Below are 20,945 nucleotides of genomic sequence, written 5' to 3' on the forward strand. Positions count from 1 at the left end.
CCGTGGCTCCTGACTGGCTCAAATCTTGTTGGGGGAGAGCTCTGGGTAACTTCCTTTTAATGACGACACCAGCTGGCCCATCCGCCAAGGAAGTTTCGATCGCTGTCAGCGATGGGTTCGGTCTGAGAGTAGCAAGCAAGCTGGTGAGGCCGTGAGATGTGAGACTGGAAGGCGGCAAACTGGCTGGCGAATCATCGAGGTGCCAATTACATATTCCTGGCTGCTTACTTGACGCACGATGCTGATTTTTGTTACCTCATCCTTTTAGGGCCCCCTCTTTCCGAGCCTCGTCCGCGCCGGCTATTAGCAATAACAAAGACGGCTGTCGGTAATGCCTCCACGCAGAGATGGAAAGCCCATCAACTCTCAGGCAATAAGAGGCGAAAGGAGGGGCAAGGATCTTGTACACACTACAACCCACAATCCCTGGTTTTGCGTCCTGCGCTGATCTTCCGTGCATCTTGAGACCTTCACGTGAGATTTGGGGGTTGACCAATCAATCAATCCTCCCTATAACGATCGGAAAGATTCCCCCCCCACCCTATAGGATTATATATGAGCTGGGGAACTGCATAAACAGACTGCTGGCCATACTATGTTGTTAACTCGAAAATCAAGTACAGAAAACAAACTCAAGCAACGGAAATCATCAAAACTATGAACCAAAGAGTTATTCGAGAGTCAGGTTGCAAGTGTCGCTTAAAAGCCCCATCTTGGGAAATACGGGAAATACCCGGAGGATCAATATCGTTATAGTTAGAAACAATTATGCAGGGTTTGCGGGGTTCCAAAGGACAAGACTGAGGTACAGGTACTCCGTACCCAGCAATTCGAAGTGTTAGGATAACCAATGAAGACACGAGTATGGCTGTTACTTGACTTCTTGGGTCGCGGCTGCATTCCGGGCAACTAGTATACACACCTGCGTGAGCTTGGCCTCCGTACCCGACTGCCAATCACACACGAGGATCGAGCATATCTCAATGACGCCTCCGTTCCACTCCATATCCCCAACAGAGGCGCATTAGTTATTGGTGAGCCCCTCTGCAACCCACCCTCTGTTGCCTATACGGGCTGGCAAAACGTCTCAGCAAAATTAGCGACGGTAATGAGAACTCAGACAGTAAGGCTACCTACAGGCGAGGTATTGGGGTGCGAAAGAGTTAACAACGGAGAAGACCGTTATCAGAGGCTGGGGAGCCTCAGCTTGGACAAAACTCACCAAGTAGAGTAGGCAATCATAGGGTTAAGCATAGGATCTGATCCAGTTATCTTACTGTTGTGAAAGGAGCTGCCAAAGAAGGTTTGACGGCGTCATGTTTGAAGAGTTAGACTGATCAATCGCACAATATCCACTTCTTCTCGCGCATTCTCAGACAAGGCTCTCCCAGACTTGATTCTGCCCATAGGGATGCAATATTTCCGAGTTGACATATCATCGTGAGAGGGAACGGCAAGGACGGCAGCCTGTCGCAAAGAAGTTGAAGGAGAGGACTTGGCGGATAGTTGGAGGAGCTGTTGATGGACGGATCGAAGATTTCTGCGATGCTGGGATTGTTAGAACACCCAGCTAGTTTTGCATCCGGTCTTTCAATTATCGGAGTGTCATGATCGACTGTGTCATTCATTGGGCAGGGTGAAGATTACGCTCTATGATCCATCAACGGAGAGCATCCACCAAGTGATAAGAAAGCTGATGTCGAAGAATCGACGCTTTGTAGTCACAATGATTAATATGTCATTCAAGACGGTATATGAAATATTAATCATTTATTGGCATCAACTATTGGACAAGTGCCACTGCTCTCCCAATCCATTTGGCTCCTATCAATAAGTAATTCGGGCATGTCATCGTCATTCGGTCAAACGCCAATGCTTCCCTGCTCCCAATGCAATCAGGAACCAGCAAATGGTGGTATTTCCAGCCAAGAGATGCGACGAATAAGCATGCCAATTCCCCCCTGTCCCTGTATCTAAGCTGGTCTGGTAATCGCCAGCTGCCCTTCCATGCCCGGACGTGCTGCCAGATATGGACTGCTACTCCTAATCATCTGTCACGAGGAACCGTTCGACCCCGTCATCATCGTTCTGGACGCCCTGCTGTCCATGTCCATCGTTCAACTCTGCTGCGTTAATGGCCCCCTCGAATGCCTCTGCGACGTTGGAGTACCTCCTATCCGGCATCCAGGGGGGCGGTGCCTTCTGAGGCGAAGGGCCCGTGGTGTGTCCCGCCTTCAACTTCGCTTCCTTCTTCTTGAGATACTTCGAGATCAATCCGTCCGGTATATTCGCCTGGGGCTCCCACGTCGGGTTCTGCCACTCGGGCCAGTCGCCTTGCCACAGCACTTTAAAGTACCGGACCAAGGTACCGGTCTCGTCGTATTCGTGCTTATCGGCTAGGAGGTCCTTAACCTCATATACCTCGTCGTCTTCCTCGAACGGCTCCTTTACCTTCGCCTTTTTCTTTGCCTTCTGCGTTGACTTGGGCGTCTTCCTCCGCGAGCCCGTCGACGATGGAGTACTGCCCCGTTTAAGATGTTTGGAAACTGATGGCGAAGGCGTCAACCGAATCGTGCGATCGGAAGGCTGATCCCATGTAGTTTTGACTGGCTGGAGTGGTGTGAATCCAGTGAGTTGCTGCTGGTGGTGGAATATCCCGTTCGAATGTACCGGGGTTGCGCGGGTGGCGGGAGTACCCGTCCGGGATTGTGGACGACCGTCTTTGCGCGGTGGACGGAGCAAAAGGTTAAAGGCATTAACCAACGGGTTCCGTAGAGCTGAACCTTGCTTCTCATGCCCATGCTTCTTCGTCAAAGGGGTGGAGGCTCTGGATGAGAATTGGGGCTCTAAAGACGGGCGTTTGCTTGGTTGCAATGCGCTCCACCGAGCTGGATTTGATATCCTCGACAAGAAGGGTTTTCCAAGCGGAACCGAGCTGCTAGCCCGTGAAGATGGTTCGTCAGCAGAAGAATTGTCTGCTGGGACGCTCAGTTGGTCCACAGACTCGTCGTCCATATCTAATTCATCCCCATCCAAAGGATCCTCTGCAGATTCACCCACACCGTAACCATTAAGCTGGTGGAATAGCGCCACAGCGTCCGAGTCATTGTCTCCGAGTTCGTCCGCCTCCGTATCGTCTTGCAGTATGTCTTCCAGCTTGCGTTTCCGAGGTGTCGACAATGAAGGACCAGACGCCTTCTTTTGCGAGATCAAGGCCTCCTCCTCAAGGTTGAGGACAGCGCCCAGCTCATCTTCAGGCGGCACGGCTTCTTCTTGTTTGCGCGGACGTCCACGACGCTTGCCAAAGCCAGGCTGGGCGACCTCAGCAAGCTTCTGGTATTTCTGCTTCTCGCGCCTGAGAAGATCGTTGTATTCCCATTCTTCCAACTCCCGGGGCGAGACGTAGTCTAGGACCTTCGTGCATGGTATCGTAACCTTCGCCGCGGGCAGGTCTGTCCAGGCAATGACATAATGGAGACGGCGTTGCTCGTGTTTGCCGATTGCTGTCGAGGTCGGAAGGACGAGCTTGTTGACGATGTAGCACGTGGAATCGGAGATTGGGAGGAGGGATATCGACTGCGGTGGAGGCCCGGAACCGGGAATATATCGTGGCCAAGAATGAAGAGGAATCTCTATGTGGGCTCTTGTTATCCTGGTTGATGGAGTCGCCATCACGGGTAGGCATCCGCTTTGTTTTTGAGGTGGCGACCCCTCACGGACATTGGCGTGGCATTAGGCGGACGCGGTGGAGGTGGGACGAAGGTATTAAATGGAAATCGGCCTGATCATTTGTTGTTAGAAATCCTTGCAGCCTCCAGGGCCTTCAGGAAGGCGCGATGATATTAAAATTTAGAAGGACGTTGACCGCGATTACCTGGCGTTTTTATGTTCTGAAGTTCTTGTTAATGTTTCGCAAAGTAGGTAGCTTCGTTGCCAAAGGTAGAAGTTTAGCGCAGTTTAAATTGATCTATTAATTTGAAATTTATCAGGTCGTTTAGCCAAGGTGATTACCTAATAGTACTGCGTATGTTCTAACAGAACCGTACCTATTTAATAACTTTATATTAATACTTGCCTAATATTTTAACTATTAAAAACAAAGGCTTTATTTAAACTTATTATACAAGAAAAAAAACAACACGCTTGCTTTACTTATAATTATTATTTCATGTAAAATCTAGTAAGAATCCTGTGTTGAACTCTGCTATTAATAAACCTAGCCTTTTTAAAAACTAAGTTAGCATTATTAATTACTATCAATATCTATTACGTAATGATTACTACTTACTGATACGTAGTTAATTATGTACCTATGTGGTGATGTCTAGCGCGATATGCACTTTCTGAGGCATCTCATGAATGTGGAGCTAATGTTTCAACCGAGGCATATGCCTTTGCAAACAGCAAAATATTTGATCTCGGGGAGCAAACACAGTTATGTCGCCGCAGACACGCTGACACTATGGAGAATCTTGACCACCTCAAGGAGCAGCTTGGGCTAATCCCATGGTGTCAGCACCTCCTCAGAGACGAGAATCTCGTTGCTGAAATACCTACGGGCAGGCGAATCAAGAGGACCCGAGAAGACGCTGCATTTTCATATACGTTGAACACCAAAGACACAATCCCACTATACGTTGTGTTGTACCAGCCACCGCGGCAGCCCGGCATCCCGATCAGAGAAGTCAAGGGAATCTTGAAGCTTGCGGGCGGTCTCAATGGCTTCCCAGATGTCTGTCATGGAGGCATCGTGGCGACCATCTTGGACGAGGTCATGGGGGAGGTCATCAACGTCAATCTCAGGAACCGGACCGTTTTGCGCACATCGTATATGACAGCCTACATCAACACGACCTATCTGAAGCCCGTGAAGACACCTGGGACAGTCCTGGCAAGGGCATGGATCAACAAGATCGATGGGAAGAAGCTCTACGAATCAGCGACGATCGAAGACGGAGAAGGGACGGTTCTTGCAAAGGCAGAGGCATTGTTCATCGGACTGAACCAAAAGCTGTGAGATTTCCTGTGCTGGACGACGTTTTAGACGAAGGCTTCAAGGCATGACCCCCGGGAGGAGTACCACTCTCCGATGCACCGAATGTAAGCCGAGCACATCTCGGCCTGGGCACGAGGACTTCAGGATATGTATACGAATGTTATTCCTGCCATATTAGAGGGCGATATAATGCAGAGCTTGGCTACCAACACCGAGATACCTAGCTCGAGGGTCATTATGGTCGTCTTCCATTGCAACAGGCGCAAGCTCCGAGGTTGAGGGGTGGGAATACAAGAGGTCTCGAGACAGTCAGCCCCGTTTTAAGCCTTTTGGAACAGCTCGCTACTGATTGGTCAACCATACCCCACAATGCGTTTATCGCGAAAACTCATGCTCCAACCATCATCATCTCTGCCAAAACCTAAAAGCTTGAGACGAACCTCTCAACCCTGAGCTTTGAGACATCAGTCTTTCTGCCAGACCCGACATTAGACCTCTCCACTCATTTCTTTCTTCCTTATTATTCAATTCATCGACCAACCAACCTTTGACCGACATGCTTACTCCTACGACATCCACGATGCTCCGTTCTGGAGTGGCCCGCTCGTGCGGCCTCCAACCCATCCTTCTCCGCAGTGCGGCCAGCTCATACTCGACGATGATTGTATCTCCCTTGTCGATCACACCCAAGCTTTCTCCTCAATGCCAGCCCGCTCGAGCTTCCCAACCCTGTCGAGGAATCTCCTCCTCGACCAAACCCTCCCTGTCCAACCTCCGCCTCCACACCAAGACAACCAGCGCCCCGTGCCGTCACGCCTCGACCACCCGCCCATCCGACGCCCAGATCGACGCAAGGGCCGCATCCGCAGCCGCCTCCGCAGCCACGGCCGCGCAGGCGGCCGCACACCCGGGGGAGCTGCCTCTGGACTGGGACACGTTCTTCCAGCTGCGCAAGTCTCGGCGGCGGTGGCAGGTGGCGTTCAGCGTGGCGACGCTGCTCGGGGCCGGGACGGCCGGTGCGCTGTTTGTCAGCTCCGGGGCCGCGGAGCCGCTGGCCAACCAGGTGCCGCTGGATCCGCTCGTCACGCTGGGGCTCATCACCTTCTCGTTCGCGGCCATGGGCTGGCTGGCCGGGCCGAGCATCGGGAACGCCGTCTTCTACGCCCTCAACCGCACCCGGAAGGCTCAGATGACGCTCAAGGAGGGCCAGTTCTTTGCTAGGATCAAGAAGAATCGCGTTGATCCGAGTGCCAGCTCGGCGGGGAATCCAGGTAAGTGTCTCGGGGAGCAATTGAGGCAAGTTGTGACGATGGCTGACAACAACCGCTGCAGTTCCCGACTTCTATGGCGAGAAGATCTCTAGTGTAGCTGGCTACCGTCGATGGCTGAAGGATCAGAGGGCCTTCAACAAGAAGCGGACGACGTTTGTGTGAAGGATGCTCAGAACCGCTCCCGTTGACAACTGACGGGAAGCGGATGTCCGAGTAGGGGAGGAAAAAAAAAAAAAAAGACAAAACAAATAAAAAGAACACTCGCCCTTAGGCATGCTCGACGCAATTTTCTTTGGGAGTTGGGATGGTTAATGTCTTATTTGAGACCACTACCTTGTCATTGGCGTTCAGAATCTCTCTCATTGTAGCAATAGGATGCGGCCTAAATATGCAAATGGCAAGACTCCCCTTGACAAAACAACTATATACGAGGATTCCCCTTCATACTCGGGCGCCATTCGATTGTCCAAACTTTTAGGTGAAGGGAAGGGTCTCATCTACCTCCTCTTTCCAAGCCCTCATCCCACCCCTGATATCTCCAATGAACCGCTCCCCACTCCGATCCAGCCCCATCTCCTTCAACTTGCGGGTCACAAGCTGTGAGTTGTCTCCCACCCGGCACACAACGTAGATTGGCGCATGATGTGGCAGTGCAGGGGGGATCCAATCCGGCTGGATCTCGTCCTCGCCCGCCTCCCCGGTCCCGTTCCTCTCCCGGCCCTGCTGGATGATCGAGTACGGGACGTTGACCGCACCCTCGATCGCGCTAATGGCGAAGTGCTCCCTCTCCCGGACATCGAGCAGGAGGTGTTCCTCGTTGATGCGGCTGCTGCTCAGCAGGCCGTGGTACTCCGAGGCGGAGATGCGCTCCTCGGGCGCCAGGATGCTGAGCGGCAGCCCGGGAGCCCCGCCGCAGAACTGGACGTAGTCGAGCGAGCCGGACCGGAAGCTCGTGAGCGTCATCGTGGAGGCGGCCGAGCAGGCTAGGCAGTCGCCGCGCCGGCCGCGCATGCGCACGTTGCGGAAGGAGGGCGAGCCGTTGCCCGGGGAGGAGAAGAGGAGGAGGGAAGGACGCTGCGGCTCCATGCTTGGTCGTGATCCCTCTGGGAGATGTTGGCCCCCGGCGATGATCTTCAGGGCCTCCCCGGCTTGCAACACGCCCATTACCCCTACGACGGGGCCGAGAACCCCTCCCTCGCCACAGCTGACAACGCTCTCTGGTGGAGGCGGCTTTGGGAAGACACATCGGTAGCACGGCTTCCCCGCGCTGCCTGGTGCACCTTGTGGTGCGGCAGGGCAGTTCAGAACGATCATCTGGCCGTCCGTCCGGAGAGCAGATGCCGACACCAACGGCTTCTGAAGGAGGACGCAGATGTCTGAGATCAGATACCGGCTGGTGGGATGGTCCGTGCAGTCAAGGACCACGTCGTACTGAGACACGATCTCCTCCGCATTCTCCGTAGTGAGATGTTCGGGATACGAGTTGTAAGTCGGCAAGGGGTTGACCCCTCGAAGATAGGTAATGAGACTCTCAGTCTTGGGCATGCCGACCCTCGACGTCGCGTGAGCAATCTGCCTGTGGAGGTTCGAGGGCTCGACGATGTCCCCGTCGATGACCCCGAATGTTCCGACGCCGGCACCCGCGAGATACGCAGCAGCCGGGCAGCCCAAGCCGCCGGCCCCGACGATGAGCACGCGAGATGACTTGAGGCGCAGCTGACCTGGAGGATGGTTTAGCTACCCTACGCCTGGTTTGTATTATCGAAAAATAACAGCAATAAAGCGCTAACCTTCGACACCGACACTTGGGAGGATCAACTGCCTCCCATAACGTTCGTATTCAACCGCCCTCAGGGGCCATTTCCGCTTCGCACCTGTCGGAACCGATATAGACTCGTCGACCACCTGTCCACCGCCCTCAATCTTTACAAGCTGCTCTTTCAGGGCTTTCAACTCTACCTCGGCTCTCGCAATCTGCTCGCGCAGATCTCGGGCGCTCGTGCTTAGCTGCTCCATGGTCCAAACCACAGTCGCATGTGGTTGAGGAATGACGCCAAGGAGCTGGTAGCTCGAGTACCGATAAATAAATGATTATGACGTTGTAATCAACTTGCCGAAGATTTCCCACCGCCTCAACCGTCGATAAGCATCAGACCCCTGCCAATTGTTCCGAGCCCCACTAAAAAGTTCAACCTGCCACCCCCTCCAACATCCATCGTGAAGTATAAACCACGGCCGCAAAACCAAGCCACAGAACAAATCCTCGATCGAGCAGTCCTCTCCTCAAGCACCTCCCAAGAAACCAAGACCAACATGGTAAGTCCCCCATCCCCCCAATCTCCCCCCTTCCCCCTACCCCACCCCACCACCAACCTCCCAACAACAAACTAACCCTCCCCAAGGCCCCCCGACCACCAACCCAACCCAAGCGCCCCACCGCCCGAGCCAAGGCCCTCGCCCGCCTCCGCGACCCCCTCCTGCCGCGCAAGCTCCACCGGCCCGACAACGCCGTGACCGACTCCTTCGCCGACACCAAGCGCGACAGGCGGCAGATCCGGCGCTCGGCGTTCGTGTCGCGCATCGCAAAGTCCGCTCCGGGCAGCGGCGGCGGCGCGGCCCAGAAACGGCGGAGGCCGAACAAGAAGCTCGTTGCGACGCTCGAGTCGCTTGGCGACGCGCTGGGGGACATCGAGGTGGCGCCCAGGGGGGATGATGGGGAGCAGGATGGGGCGCGGGGCAAGGTGCGGCATCGGAGTATTGCGAGTAGGCCTGGTGCGCTGAGGAGGAAGGAGAAGGTTGTGCGCGGGGAGATGGAGAGGTTCTCGCGGAGTCTGGCGCAGCTGGCGACGCTGCCTGGCGCTGGTGGAAAGGGCGAGGGCGGTGCTGCGGCTGCGGCGGAAGCGATGGAGACTGAGGCTGCCGGGGTTGCCGCCGCGGTACCGGCGTCGGCCTCGTCGTCGTCGACTTCCAGTCGGTTTGCGGCGCTGAGGGGGTTTATAACTGCGACGATGGAACAGAACCCTGCTTTTGTGGGGAAGGGCTGAGGTGTATGCGTAAGGGAGGGTCGCTAGGGTTGGCAAAGAGAATTTCCACTGAGGTTGGGTTTCGCTCGAGTGGACGGGCACACCGCATTGATTCTACGGGATGTCTCGGCGTGTTTGGCGTCGGGAAGTGAGGTCTCACTGTCCGCGACCTGCTGCCGGCACGGTGGTGCCAGGAAACGTCCCCTCAGGAGTTGGCATTCATTGTATGATCAATTGCCTGCCTGTTTACGATGCGCCATGTATGGCAATCTGGTCAGTAACAAGTATCTACGAGTTCCGTTCCTCCATAGTCCCCATCAGGGAGCATAGCTTGTGCACCACCGAGTTGAGACCAATTGCAATGACCTTGGTCACCTTGCCACAAACACATGTGTCGAGCAGCCAGTCAAACCAAGTCAAAGTAAAAAGCAGTCGCTATAATATGCATCGCTATCGAGGAGTAGGACAAAATACAAGGGGAGTATCATCTCAGAGTTCTTGCTTTCCATGCCAGACCCATATCCTTGGGGACGTTGCCTCGTTTCCAACGCCGTACGCCGTACCGGCAGATTCAACGCCTCGTCACTCATGTTCTTCGTCATCTCGGTGTGGTCTAAGGAGGGGGAAGGACAGTCCTCCGAACCACCTTAATTCTCAGTACGCCCTTGGCTGCCTCCCGCTCGGGCCCGTCTGGTTTTCTCAAAATATTAAACTCCTCGTCCCCGAAGCCTCCTTCACGGTGGGGCTGTGGACGACCCAGGCCAGCTTCGGTGTTTTCCGCCACAGGATCCTATTCGATACGCGGGGTGTGCGATGACGCAAAGGGACTAGCACTGCGCCGTCTCTCGCCTTCCTTGCGCAGAGACTCGATGATCTTCATCATCTCCTTGCGGGCGCCGTAGCTGTCGATGATCTTGTTTGCCATGCTCATGGAGACCTTCTCACGGGCGTTGGCATTGAGGAGGCGCTTGACGAGCAGGTGACGCATCAGGATGCAGACGAACACGCCGCAGTCGCTTCCGTTCTCCTGCTGCGGGCAGTCATCGATCTGCTGGTACTTGAGGTCCGTCTTGAGAATGTGGGAGAGCTGCCTGGTGCAGTGCTGGGCCTCCTTGCAGTTTGCTCCCCCGAGGCTGTCGTAGTGGAAGGCAACTCTGTCGATGGTCGAAACGAGCAGCAGAGACCAATGCGAACCCCCCTCGGCCTGAGCCACATTACGGTTGTCGTTGATGGGTAGAAAGATATGCGTCACTTTCGAGAAGTTGGGCAGGGCCGTGGTGACGCATTTGACATCGGGGTCTTTCATCAAGAGGAAGGTCATGCTCGGTCGCAGAAGGACGATGCTGGCCTGAGGGTACTTGGGGAGGATCTCGCGCTCGAGCCATCTGTAGTGCCCATGTCAGATAAAACGGGCCAATTGGGTGTTGGGAACCACCGGGTTCGGGATAGGTAGGTCAGGGTAGGGTAATTTGGGGGAGGGGCATCGGAGGTGGGCGGGGTGAAGGTGGGGGAGGGGGAGGCGGTGGTGGTGAGACGAACTCTTCCCAGAAGGCGATGTTCTGTTGTATGTACTTGTTAGCCGGGCCTTCCTCGAAGCAGACAAGCAAGCATGGAGATGCAGGGCGAACTCACATTGTCGGTCAGCCAATCCGTCTTCAGGGCTTTGACGTCCTCGTAGGTAACTAATCACATGTTAATTCGGCTCCAATTCGGGTCGCGAGCGAGGAGGTGGGTGCGCCATACGGAGGATATCGTGGTCTGTTTTTGCAATATTAGAAATAAATAAGTAGTCAAGCTGGCAGGGCCAGAGAATGGGAGGACGTACAGGAGAGATAGGCTTTCTCAGGCGAGAGCTGATCGTCATCTGCGGTTAGTCTACTGCTGCTTCTAGTGACTCGAGCAACTCTCTGATACTGCTGGCGGGTGACGGGAGGGCGACTGGTGGCACCGCCGGCGCGCTTCGTGACCCGGTTGGCATGGATAGGGCCCAGGGTCTTCTCAGCGCGCGCGGCCTGCTTCTTAGTCTTCCCTTTGGGGGTCTTGGCCTTGGCCGGGCCGGCAGACATGTCCATGTCCAATGAGGAGGTCATGTCGCTAGTCTCCGGTTGCTCTTTTTGGGAAGTGGTGGTGGAGATGGAGTCAGAATCTTCAGGGCCTTTGCTCACAGTCTCTCCCAATTTGCGCGCAACGCGTTGCCGGAAGGGCATCTCAATATGGTGCGAGTAATCGGAGAGGGAGGAAGGGAAGGTGAGGAGGTCGCGGGGGACGAGGGGAGGAGGGAGTACGGAGAGTACGGTTCGAAGGGAGGGGGTTCTCGTTTGCTACTAGAGCTAGGTGAGAGTGTGCGGTGTGGTCGGCTGCGCCGGGGTTGGTGAGAGCAGCGACGAAGTCGTGGTCGGCGGGGTCGGAGATTTGTAAGGGTAAGATCGTGCCGATGGTCTTGACGATCGACTTAGACGATGTTGGTCTCGGGATATTGAAAGTGATGTCTTCTAAAATACCGCCAGAAGGCCAGGAACGCGAGGCCAAACCAAGATACAGAAGAAGAAAATTCTCCTGGTTGATGGCACAAGAAAAGTCAATTGTGGAGTTACGGGGAAGGCAAGCGCGAGAGCGGAAGTGATAAAGATCGGGTTGGCCTGCGTCAGGTTTTGAGGCTGAGCATTTGGACAATAGCCGGGTATTCCGCTATTGTGACACATCTTGGCGCACTATTGTTCCCCCTCTCCCTATTGTTGGTCACAGGGTCAATGGCCATGTGTGAAGAGGGATTGAGGTCTAGGCCCACTTGGATCGCGGAGTATTATTTGACCCCGGCAATTGGACCCCCCATTTGATGATGACGCATAGTACGAATAACCATCTACGCGAGTGCAGACAGCGCAATTGAGTCAGCTGATGGGATGTACGGACTACTATGCATGCTACCTAGGTATTCAGTATTGTAAGTAGTACAGACGACTGCTTATTAGGTACTGTAATTACTGCTCTCATAATTGTACTAGCCACACCAAACATCTCCAACCGGAATCGTGCTGAAGAGCATTGATTTGGGGGTTCCAAGATTTCCAGCATGTCCCCCACGTGACACTAGGGTACTTTGGGGGATTATGACGTATGGGCTTTGGGCGCAATTGTTTGGAGTTTGCGACCTGTTGTTGAAGCAACCTCACCAATGGTAAATTTCTGAGCGGGGTCAGCTCGTCTCGATGCCTCCTCAGGCAGGGCCCGCATCTCTTAATTTTTTCCCTTTGCATACCATAGTAGGTAGGTACCTTATCTCAAATTGTACAGCCAGGGGAAGGTTTAGACAGATTTGTCGGGATCATCCACGGAGTACCTACCTACCTAACCGATTCCCTCAATTAAGTTTCGGCTCTTGATGCTTCAGAGCGGGGAACTGCAACGTTGGCGCCACAAACTCTCGGTCAATGTCGCGAATTGTTATCCGTCGCTCCCGCGCGCCCTCCTTGGCACACATGTAGTATCCGTAATGACGGGAACGCTGTCAGAGCTGATAGCCAAGCTGAGCATCACGTCCAGCGCTATCGAAAGCAAACGGGCAAGGCAACTCCCAACATGGGCAGGGTAGCGCTTATCACCGGAAGCGCCTCGGGCATAGGCCTCGCCGTGGCCAAGCACCTCGCGATCGAGAAGGAGGGCTGGAAGGTCGTGCTGTTGGATTCTAACGGGGAGGCGGGCGCTGCCGCCGCCGCATCTATCCCCGACGCCGTCTTCGTCGAGGTTGACGTGACATCGTGGTCGTCGCTGTCGCGCGCCTTCGACGAGACCTTTGCCATGTTCGGCGGGATCGACTTCGTGTATGCCAACGCCGGCATCTTCGAGCGCGGAAACTTCTACGAGGATCTGACGGCCGGCACGCGTTCTGACAAGAGGATGCCACCGCCCCCGCCGCCAAACCTTCTGGTGCTCGAGGTCAACCTCAAAGCTATCATAATGACGTCCTATCTGGCGCAGCATTATTTCCGCTTGAGCCCTCACAAGGGAAAGGACGCAGCGCTGGTCATGACATCCAGCGTCTGCGGGCTGGTACGGTTTCCATTCCCTCCTCATTCTCTCCCAACACTCCGTCCGACATGTGGTGCTGCTGGTGCTAAAGCAGGTCCCCGAACACGCAGTACCCGTCCCAGTATACCCCCATCTACGCGGCCACCAAGGCAGGCGTGGTCAATTTCATGCGGTCCATTGCCCCCCCATTCTACACATCGGACGGCATCCGCGTCTATGCAATCTGCCCGGGCTCGGTGCGCACCGACTTTCTCAATGACCAAGAGTGGGCAATGTTCCCGGCTGAGCTCTTCACCCCGATGAGTACGGTTGCCACGACGGTCGCCATGCTCCTCGAGGGCGGTGACATGACGGATGCCTGGGGTCGGAAGGTTGTGGCCGGACAGGATTATGGACTCGCCGTCGAGATCAATAGGACGAACATCTACTTCCGCGATCCGCCCGAATACTGCGATGATGCAATGAAGGCGACCATGGAGGGGTCCAAGATGGAAAGCCAGGCTGAGAGGCTGAGTACGAACAGTAAGCGGGGTGGTTCCTGATAATAGGAGCCAGGTAGCTGCCGACTCGCTTCCAATGTTAAATTTACGAAGACGCTAGCTGTGACCATAGGTCGATCTCCAATGCGGCCTGGCCAGGCAGCAATATGTTGGTTTTAAGTTGGGGTTCCTTCCAGGAGGGAAACCATTGCCCCAAGCTGTAAGACCTCAACTTAGCACTAGATACCGAGCCAGGATTATAAGCTTCCTGCCCCTGGCCCGCTTCATTGTGATCCTAGTCTTCATATTTATACATCTTCACCAACGATTAAGCAATCTGCTACGCTCATGTCAGTTCTATTATAAGGGCTAGCTTCTAAGGGCTAGCTTCTACTATTCCGCCTCCTCGCATCCCATCGGCCAGTCGTCTGTGTGCTTCTTGATCAGGTTGATGGTTTCGTCTAGCAGGTACTTTGGAGCGAAGGTTTCCTTCATGAAGCTGTCTTGGACTCACCAGTCATGCCTCTGGTGGTACGTTGTGACGAACAGACCCCGTAACGTGGATTGACAAGGAGCTACACCATAAACTTCTGACGCCCCAGCGTGCTGCTGCCGACAAAAGGCTTCAAGAGAGACTGTTGTGTTTGAAAAAGCTTAGTCTAGCTCTTCTTCTTCAAGTTATCGTTCTCCAGCTTCTCCCGACGATCCAGCTCCCACTTCACCATCTGAACAACGACCTCATCGTGATTCGCAATGGGTTTGAACCCCAGCCGTTTCCGGGCTTTCTCAATGCTATACGTATGCGACCACGTAGCATACGTATACGACAGCATCGACAATTCTGTCGGCGGGCAGAGTCTACCAAGCGTAAAGATCCAATACGCCCAGTCCAAAAAGACAACAACCACCAACATCACCCACGCCGGAATGACCCAGACTCGTTTGACACCCTCCTCTCCCCGGACTGCCTTCCATATCGACCGCACGTGATACCAGAACGGCACGGGATGGCCATCCGAGACAGTAAACCCCTCCCCACCCACCTCCCCTCCCGCCCGGCCCCGATCCACCAGCGCCTTGGCGGCGAGGACGTGCGCCGCAGCGGTGTTATCCGCCGACGCGACCTCGACGAGGTTCGCGCCCGCGCCGACCTGGAACAGCGGCCCGCCGCCGACGCACATGCCCACGACCTCGGGTAGGCCCTGCGTCGACCGCTCGCCGTACATGTGGCCCGGGCGCAGCGACGCGGTGCGCAGACGCCCGCCTCCTTCACCGTCGTCGGCGGCGAGGACGAGCCGGTCGGCCACGGCCTTGGTGCGGTTGTACTCGGTCGTCCGCGCCGAGGGCCCCCAGAGGCGCAGCAGCCCGTCGTCGTCCTCGGAGGCGTCCACGTGCGGCGGGTCGGCGTAGGCGTCGATCGTCGAGGTGTACACGAGGGCCTGCACCGAGTCGCTCGTCGCGGCGGCGGCGAGGAGGGTTTGCGTCCCCCGGACGTTGGTCTCGTGGAACTCGCTGAGGCGGTGCGCTGGCAGCGAGGCCGGCGGCGAGGCGGCGTGGAAGATGACGCGGGGCCGGGTCTGCTTTAGCAGTGCGTCTATGGCGTGGGCGTCGGTGATGTTGCCCCGGGTGTAGATGGCGTCGCTGTGACGGTTGCGGTCAATGTCGCGGTCGAGCACGTGGACGGCTCCGCATTCTTCATCGCGCAAGAGGTGGCGGACGAGGTGGAATCCGAAGAAGCCATTCCCGCCGACGACGAGAACCGTGCCCAGCAGAGGGGCAGATTCCGCAGTCGATCGGGTCTGCGGGGCCATCTCGGGGAGTTTGGGGAGTGATGAGATGTTGTGTCAGCACAATGAATTATCGAGGTTCGAGCTGGCAGACGAGTCCGTGATGCGTAATTCCTTACATCAGCCGCAGATCACCTGCGTGAATCTCAGTCAAGTCGAGAGAACCGCGGACGGGCCCGTTAAATATGCAGCACCTGCGGGCGGCTGCATGCCCATGCCCATAGAGAGTGTGCCTTGCGTGCCTTGTTAAGCGCCAGCCTCGGCTTCTTATCCCCGGAGCCTCATACGCAGCGAGCCACATTGCCCAACCCTGACTTGTCTAATGATTTCTGATCCGGCATTTCTCAGTATAAGCCGATGTGAAGGCGAGATGACACATCAAAACGACCTGTCCAACCCGCACTATAATAAGTAGGGCCAACTATTTGGACCGCAACTCGGCGTGGGGTTGACAGACAGCAGAATGTGGAGGCACCGCTGCACTCGGCCTGGCCAGCAATGTTGCTCAGTTCCTTGGCTATGCGGTAATAGAGGCTATATCAAAGACGTCCGAGATCCTCCACAGCGCCGGTGGTACCCTGGAAGAGAACGAGGAAATTGACAAAATCATGATGGATATGAGGGAAACGATGACAAACATCAAAATTGGCAAGCGTGAGCGATTATGGCTCGAAGAGAGATGACAACGCTGTATGCAAATGCCTTCAACCCATGGAGGTGCAGAGTTGATGCATGAACTGGAAGACTTGGGGGCTATGGAGAACCCGCCATGAGTGATATGTCTATCTGTGGATGGACATGACGAACCTCAACCTGCATCAAGATCTGTGCCACCAGCCGACCCTGCCTCGAATTCTCCAACGCATTCGAGGCCAGCCCGTGGAAGGTATACCTTCAAGAGCTCACAAATGAAGATATTAGACAGTATATCGAAGACCATCTGGGGGATGACACACGGTTCCAGCGGCTGCAGCTGCGAGACAAGACTGCCGCCTTGGGGCTCATATCTGAGACAACCTCCAGGGTCTTTGGCGTATTCCTCTGAGCCTTCTTGGTACAGGTACAGTCGAACCTCGAGATCTGCTCAAAAGAACGGCCGCGCTTGCCAGCAGCTGGAGGCATTGCTTCCCGTCGAGTCACTAAGAGACGAATCGGCGGAAGAACGCCCTGTCCTGGACTCGGGGCGAGGACGCGCGCTGAACAAGTAGTTCCACTTTTTACGAGGGCTACCAGTTCCTTCATTCGGGCCTTCGGGGATGATAGGACGAGTCGAGCCCCCTTTCTTGGACTCTTGGCGTCGAAAGGGGTGGCAGAGTGGTCCGTGCATTACCCCTGAGTGACGTGTGGATTTCGTTTGTTTCTCATTTTTGGATTTTTCTCACATCAAACCTGTTGTTGCTCCAGACGTGGCGAAGCTAGGCCATCAGGGGGTCCGAAGTTTAGAGAAACCAGTGGATTGCAGCTATCCCTATATATATCCGCCCAATGGAAAATACGAATTTCGACCCTATATTGAAAAGCAAGACAGCAAGTTGATCCTTCCTCAGCTACAGGAAAGTAACTATCGACAGAGCTCTAGAAGAAGGTCCATGTACTCCATCTCCACCTCCACCTTGCGTTCGCGGCAATCCCGAAGAATCATGGCCACTAAGTTCCGCCGCTTTTGAACCCAGTCTATCTCCCCCTCAAACATATCGTTAGCCAGCTCCAAGAATTTGATCGCCAGCAACTTAAATGCGTACTGGCGGATCTTTGTGTCAACCTCTTTTGGAAGCAACCCATCGCGAGACCAAAGCTGATTTTTGGAGTTGACCCAGTCTTCTGTCTTGAAAGCTTGGTAGAGATTGGTCCAGAACACTCGTTCGGTGGCCTTGATGTCCGGGCTGGAAGTCTGGTGGCAGCCGTCTTCGTTCTCTAAGATGGCGCTGACCATATCGGCTAAAATTCGTCCGGCCAGCGACGGACAGCTTCGTAAAGCGGACAGGTGCCCGACAGGTCTTGTGCCAAGATATCCGCTCCATGCTCCACCAGGTTTCTCACACACTCGACCAATACCCGCAAAATTTTCCTGTTCGTGTAGTGGATTCCAAGGAAGAAGGACAAGAGCGGTGTGTCTGCCTGAGCGAGTTACGGTGGTTGACGTCGGCGTCTCTCCTGAGTACAGTCGCGATCAAGTCCTGGACCCCGTCCGACGAGTAGCATAGTTTGCACACCTGGTGTAAGACGGAGTCCCCCTCGCGGTTGAAGCTGCCAAGATCGACACGGCTACAGACCAACTGTGCTCTGTTAAGATCAATCGAATAGTGCGATCGTTTCAAATATTGGAACACAAGCCGTTCTTGAGAGCGCAGTGAGATATCAAGATTGGCTCCTTTATTGATAAACTTGCCGAATACCGCATATGCAAGTGTAAACCGTTCTGTCCAATCGGAGTTGCAACTTGTCAGAAAGACCTCGAGTGGTGTTTTGTTGCCCGGCAAGTAAGACAAAACGTCGGCACCAGAGTCGAGAAACGGCGGCAGGAATTTGACCATGCTGGCGTCGCGACTATATGGCCCAAAAGCTTGTGAAATGGTGTAATTCCAGCCTTATTGGCTAGGTTCACATCAGATCCGGATCTCAGCAGGGAATCAATGACTGATTTTGGATGCTTAGAGTAGGCGGAAGGTGTCGATATGGCGATGTGGAGGGGGGTGTTGCCTTCGTCGTCCTGAGCACAAGGAGCAGCGCCGTGGAAGAGGAGTTTGTCCAGTATTGCTCCATGTTCGACCGCAAGGTGCAAGGGAGAGTAGCCCATGTTACCTTTGGTATTGGCATTAGCTCCGAATCGAAGTAGAAGATCCGTAGCCTTCGAATTGAGTGCGCCGACTGCGTATTGAAGCGGTTCGTTTCCGAGGAAATCTTTCAAATGCACGGCTGCCCCCGAATGGAGAAGTTCTTTGATCTCGTCCATTGATCCATTGATTGTGGCTCGATGTAGTCGAGTTTTGCCTTCGCTATCTTGTTGGTTCAGATCCAAGGGGTTCAGATCAGCCAATGGCAGACCACCGGTGTCCATCATGGTTGTGTCTGCTGGACCGTGGTATAAGTCATTCAGACTGCTGGTGTGAACTGCTGCGAATGACATATCAGACGGGAAGCTGAAAAGCATTAATACATGAATGACATTTTGTTTCCCAAAGTGGGATGAGACTTGCCTGGCGGTTCTGGGATAGCTTGTCGAAGTGTCTGTGGCAGAAGACTGTCGATGGACGCTTGACCGCCCGACCTGCACCAGTCTAGGGTTTCTCACGCGGGGATTTGGGAATGACTCGGTGCTATATTTCATGTAGCCCCATTTTCGGAGCTGGGATCGATAGGACCGCTCACTAGGCCGATTTTTAGAAAGATTCTGTGGCTTGCCAACATCTATCTACTTACGATGCGTGAAACCTATGCTTCCCCTTCACTAGTCGCATGACCTCATGAAGGGGTTTTTTTTCAATTTGGTAGAGCTGACGAATCTCCTCCTTGAGGGGAGACCATTCTTTGACCATGATTCAGTTTCAGGACTGGGTTTCGGGCGACAAGGCCGGGTGGATTTGGAAAACATGCACGGCCAGTATCAAGGAAGAAGGGAAGGAGGAGCGTCGGGCATCATGAAAAAGTGAAGGTCGGCACGCGGCCCATTTTGATTTCGCAGGTTTTGAGATCAAAATGCAGCCACTGTCGCCAAAAGCGTTCGATTGGCTCGCATAATGAGGCAGGCCGGATCACTGGTTGGCCTGGGAGACTTCAGCTGCCAATAGAAAATGCAAAAAAACAGCCACCGGAACCTGAAGAGTGCAAAATGCATTTTTAGCGCTCTGAAGCAGGACCACACAGGTACCCCCAAACCTCCCCGCGAACTCCTATTTTTGTAGGGCTTATTTTGCAGATTGCCAGTTTCATGGCAGTCGTCTGTTCTCAAGCAGAGATGACTGACTTGGTCTGCGTTCTTCGCCAGATATAAAATGGCCGCTCTTTCCCCAACTTCCCGCTCGTGGCAACAGACCGGTCTTATGTTCCTTCCCGTCTTCTCGTCTCTCCCTTACTAAAATACCCGGACGAACTGCTCAAAATGGATACCTCCAGCGCCACTTCCCACTTAGATCCTTCCCACACACACAACGGAGGTGACAAGTCCCCAGTGTGAGTGCTTTTGTACTTTGTTCAAAAATACAATTGTGTTGATATCCTATTCCTATGTTTCCTACATGTAATTTTCCAGTCAACCCCTTCCTTTATGTCACCTCGATGACCCGAACCTTGCATCGATCAACACTTCAACGTTCAGCAGAACGTGCTCTAACCATACTAAAGGGCTAGTTGACCTCCATGCTGCCCCGAGGATGCCTCTAAGGCCGTCGCCGGCTCCAACCAAGGACCTGTTGCCATGGTCCAGCCCGACTGCAACGACCCGCGGTCGAAAGGCGTTGCCCAAGCACCATTCCCGGCAGCTGCATCCACAATACTTCCTGTCGACCAGGCTCCCACCAACCCACCAGTCAACGGGTCCGAGGATGTCGACCATTGGGTACAGACGCTCGGTGTCGGCTTGCCTAACCACCTCGCACGGAAGGTGTCCAAAAGCTACGATGGGATGACACCTATGACGAGGTTTCTTGTGGAGACATGCAAGATCCAGAAGGGCCAAGCCGACATTATTGATGCCATAGGCCGTGGCAGTACGTCAGATTGTGGTGCGACTGGTGGCTCGTAGATGCGCTTCCATGTCTTAGGGCTGGAGGATAATTATATATAAGACTTATATACTGGAATCCAGGACCAATATAGACATTCCCCTTGGTGTCATGCTGCCTCCCATGACAACTTAGATCTTGTGAACCCCCCACCCATAGCACTCACATACAGTTGGATATTTTTCAGAGATAGAATAATTCCGGGATTCGGTGCATGGTTAGCAAATTTTCATTACCGTCAACATTCTGGAATGTTTAAAGGGGCCAAAAGGGGGTAGTTCGTGAACGCTGTCCTTGCCCCAGCAGAGATGCCAAGATGAATAACAGCCAGAACATGACCCCAATCTGATCACCAAGAATTCCCCTTTCCTCCTTCGGACCTGAGCAGTTACTGCCTTGGTCTGAGCCAGCCTGAGCCAGCCTGATGGGTGAAAACCCTTGGGCGTCAGCCCTAAGGTTGATATGGCAGCCCTACGGGGAGTGGTTTTGAATCCCACGGCGATCCCTCCTCTGGCACTACAATGCCTGTGAAGTGGCTTCTTTTCTTTTTTATTATCTTTCGCTTTGACTCCTGTCGCGAACAAACCAAGCTGGGGGTAGGAAGGTGTGATCTTGGGTTCCCACTAGATTGTAGAGTTG

At 54.3% G+C, this 20,945-nt stretch overlaps 10 protein-coding genes across 10 annotated transcripts; 4 read left to right on the forward strand and 6 right to left on the reverse strand.

The window, feature by feature from the left end:
* Window positions 1-1,675: 1,675 nt before the first annotated feature.
* Window positions 1,676-3,934, reverse strand: QBC33DRAFT_310499 (uncharacterized protein). The gene has a single exon (XM_060423475.1). It carries the CDS (start codon window positions 3,670-3,672, stop codon window positions 2,044-2,046), a length of 1,629 nt encoding a protein of 542 aa, XP_060286269.1. The 5' UTR covers window positions 3,673-3,934; the 3' UTR covers window positions 1,676-2,043.
* A 465-nt stretch (window positions 3,935-4,399) lies between these two features.
* QBC33DRAFT_310564 (HotDog domain-containing protein) lies at window positions 4,400-5,387 on the forward strand. Its single transcript, XM_060423476.1, has one exon. It carries the CDS (start codon window positions 4,463-4,465, stop codon window positions 5,015-5,017), a length of 555 nt encoding a protein of 184 aa, XP_060286270.1. The 5' UTR covers window positions 4,400-4,462; the 3' UTR covers window positions 5,018-5,387.
* A 1-nt stretch (window position 5,388) lies between these two features.
* On the forward strand, window positions 5,389-6,585 carry QBC33DRAFT_310565 (TIM23 complex component). The gene is made up of 2 exons (XM_060423477.1): window positions 5,389-6,267; window positions 6,329-6,585. The coding sequence occupies exons 1-2, from the start codon at window positions 5,553-5,555 to the stop codon at window positions 6,427-6,429; spliced, it is 816 nt and encodes a 271-aa protein (XP_060286271.1). The 5' UTR covers window positions 5,389-5,552; the 3' UTR covers window positions 6,430-6,585.
* On the reverse strand, window positions 6,554-8,364 carry QBC33DRAFT_530023 (molybdenum cofactor synthesis protein). Its single transcript, XM_060427199.1, has 2 exons — window positions 8,058-8,364; window positions 6,554-7,988 (listed from the first exon to the last, which is right to left on the reverse strand). The coding sequence occupies exons 1-2, from the start codon at window positions 8,281-8,283 to the stop codon at window positions 6,742-6,744; spliced, it is 1,473 nt and encodes a 490-aa protein (XP_060286272.1). The 5' UTR covers window positions 8,284-8,364; the 3' UTR covers window positions 6,554-6,741.
* QBC33DRAFT_603064 (ribosome biogenesis protein SLX9-domain-containing protein) lies at window positions 8,107-9,311 on the forward strand (the record flags this gene model as incomplete). The annotated part of the gene is made up of 2 exons (XM_060432174.1): window positions 8,107-8,583; window positions 8,670-9,311. Exons 1-2 carry the CDS (start codon window positions 8,581-8,583, stop codon window positions 9,309-9,311), a joined length of 645 nt encoding a protein of 214 aa, XP_060286273.1. The 5' UTR covers window positions 8,107-8,580.
* Window positions 9,312-9,706: 395 nt separating this feature from the next.
* Window positions 9,707-10,958, reverse strand: QBC33DRAFT_530027 (uncharacterized protein). The gene has a single exon (XM_060427200.1). The coding sequence runs from the start codon at window positions 10,609-10,611 to the stop codon at window positions 10,081-10,083; it is 531 nt and encodes a 176-aa protein (XP_060286274.1). The 5' UTR covers window positions 10,612-10,958; the 3' UTR covers window positions 9,707-10,080.
* A 1,499-nt stretch (window positions 10,959-12,457) lies between these two features.
* QBC33DRAFT_530033 (putative 3-beta-hydroxysteroid dehydrogenase) lies at window positions 12,458-14,225 on the forward strand. Its single transcript, XM_060427201.1, has 2 exons — window positions 12,458-13,340; window positions 13,430-14,225. Exons 1-2 carry the CDS (start codon window positions 12,870-12,872, stop codon window positions 13,859-13,861), a joined length of 903 nt encoding a protein of 300 aa, XP_060286275.1. The 5' UTR covers window positions 12,458-12,869; the 3' UTR covers window positions 13,862-14,225.
* QBC33DRAFT_603074 (uncharacterized protein) lies at window positions 14,178-15,752 on the reverse strand. Its single transcript, XM_060432175.1, has one exon. It carries the CDS (start codon window positions 15,607-15,609, stop codon window positions 14,458-14,460), a length of 1,152 nt encoding a protein of 383 aa, XP_060286276.1. The 5' UTR covers window positions 15,610-15,752; the 3' UTR covers window positions 14,178-14,457.
* Window positions 15,753-17,045: 1,293 nt separating this feature from the next.
* QBC33DRAFT_310617 (uncharacterized protein) lies at window positions 17,046-17,773 on the reverse strand. Its single transcript, XM_060423478.1, has one exon. It carries the CDS (start codon window positions 17,516-17,518, stop codon window positions 17,147-17,149), a length of 372 nt encoding a protein of 123 aa, XP_060286277.1. The 5' UTR covers window positions 17,519-17,773; the 3' UTR covers window positions 17,046-17,146.
* Window positions 17,774-19,335, reverse strand: QBC33DRAFT_310621 (ankyrin repeat-containing domain protein). Its single transcript, XM_060423479.1, has 3 exons — window positions 19,006-19,335; window positions 18,783-18,953; window positions 17,774-18,725 (listed from the first exon to the last, which is right to left on the reverse strand). The coding sequence occupies exons 1-3, from the start codon at window positions 19,119-19,121 to the stop codon at window positions 18,029-18,031; spliced, it is 984 nt and encodes a 327-aa protein (XP_060286278.1). The 5' UTR covers window positions 19,122-19,335; the 3' UTR covers window positions 17,774-18,028.
* Window positions 19,336-20,945: the final 1,610 nt, after the last annotated feature.

This window comes from Phialemonium atrogriseum (genome assembly GCF_030411735.1).
Source record: "Phialemonium atrogriseum strain 8032-3 unplaced genomic scaffold QBC33scaffold_5, whole genome shotgun sequence".
NCBI lineage: Eukaryota > Fungi > Ascomycota > Sordariomycetes > Cephalothecales > Cephalothecaceae > Phialemonium > Phialemonium atrogriseum.

Bases quoted from the DNA above. Each gene is read 5' to 3' on its own strand.
- QBC33DRAFT_310499 (XM_060423475.1), bottom strand. From the start codon at position 3,672: ATGGCGACTCCATCAACCAGGATAACAAGAGCCCACATAGAGATTCCT.
- QBC33DRAFT_530027 (XM_060427200.1), bottom strand. From the start codon at position 10,611: ATGACCTTCCTCTTGATGAAAGACCCCGATGTCAAATGCGTCACCACG.
- QBC33DRAFT_310617 (XM_060423478.1), bottom strand. From the start codon at position 17,518: ATGGTCAGCGCCATCTTAGAGAACGAAGACGGCTGCCACCAGACTTCC.
- QBC33DRAFT_310565 (XM_060423477.1), top strand. From the start codon at position 5,553: ATGCTTACTCCTACGACATCCACGATGCTCCGTTCTGGAGTGGCCCGC. The intron at 6,268-6,328 runs GTAAGTGTCTCG...CAACCGCTGCAG, and splicing joins CAGCTCGGCGGGGAATCCAG to TTCCCGACTTCTATGGCGAG.
- QBC33DRAFT_310621 (XM_060423479.1), bottom strand. From the start codon at position 19,121: ATGGTCAAAGAATGGTCTCCCCTCAAGGAGGAGATTCGTCAGCTCTAC. The intron at 18,954-19,005 runs GTAAGTAGATAG...AAATCGGCCTAG, and splicing joins AAGCATAGGTTTCACGCATC to TGAGCGGTCCTATCGATCCC. The intron at 18,726-18,782 runs GCAAGTCTCATC...AATGCTTTTCAG, and splicing joins AGCTATCCCAGAACCGCCAG to CTTCCCGTCTGATATGTCAT.
- QBC33DRAFT_603074 (XM_060432175.1), bottom strand. From the start codon at position 15,609: ATGGCCCCGCAGACCCGATCGACTGCGGAATCTGCCCCTCTGCTGGGC.
- QBC33DRAFT_530033 (XM_060427201.1), top strand. From the start codon at position 12,870: ATGGGCAGGGTAGCGCTTATCACCGGAAGCGCCTCGGGCATAGGCCTC. The intron at 13,341-13,429 runs GTACGGTTTCCA...CCGAACACGCAG, and splicing joins CATCCAGCGTCTGCGGGCTG to TACCCGTCCCAGTATACCCC.
- QBC33DRAFT_310564 (XM_060423476.1), top strand. From the start codon at position 4,463: ATGGAGAATCTTGACCACCTCAAGGAGCAGCTTGGGCTAATCCCATGG.
- QBC33DRAFT_530023 (XM_060427199.1), bottom strand. From the start codon at position 8,283: ATGGAGCAGCTAAGCACGAGCGCCCGAGATCTGCGCGAGCAGATTGCG. The intron at 7,989-8,057 runs GTTAGCGCTTTA...ACCATCCTCCAG, and splicing joins CCCAAGTGTCGGTGTCGAAG to GTCAGCTGCGCCTCAAGTCA.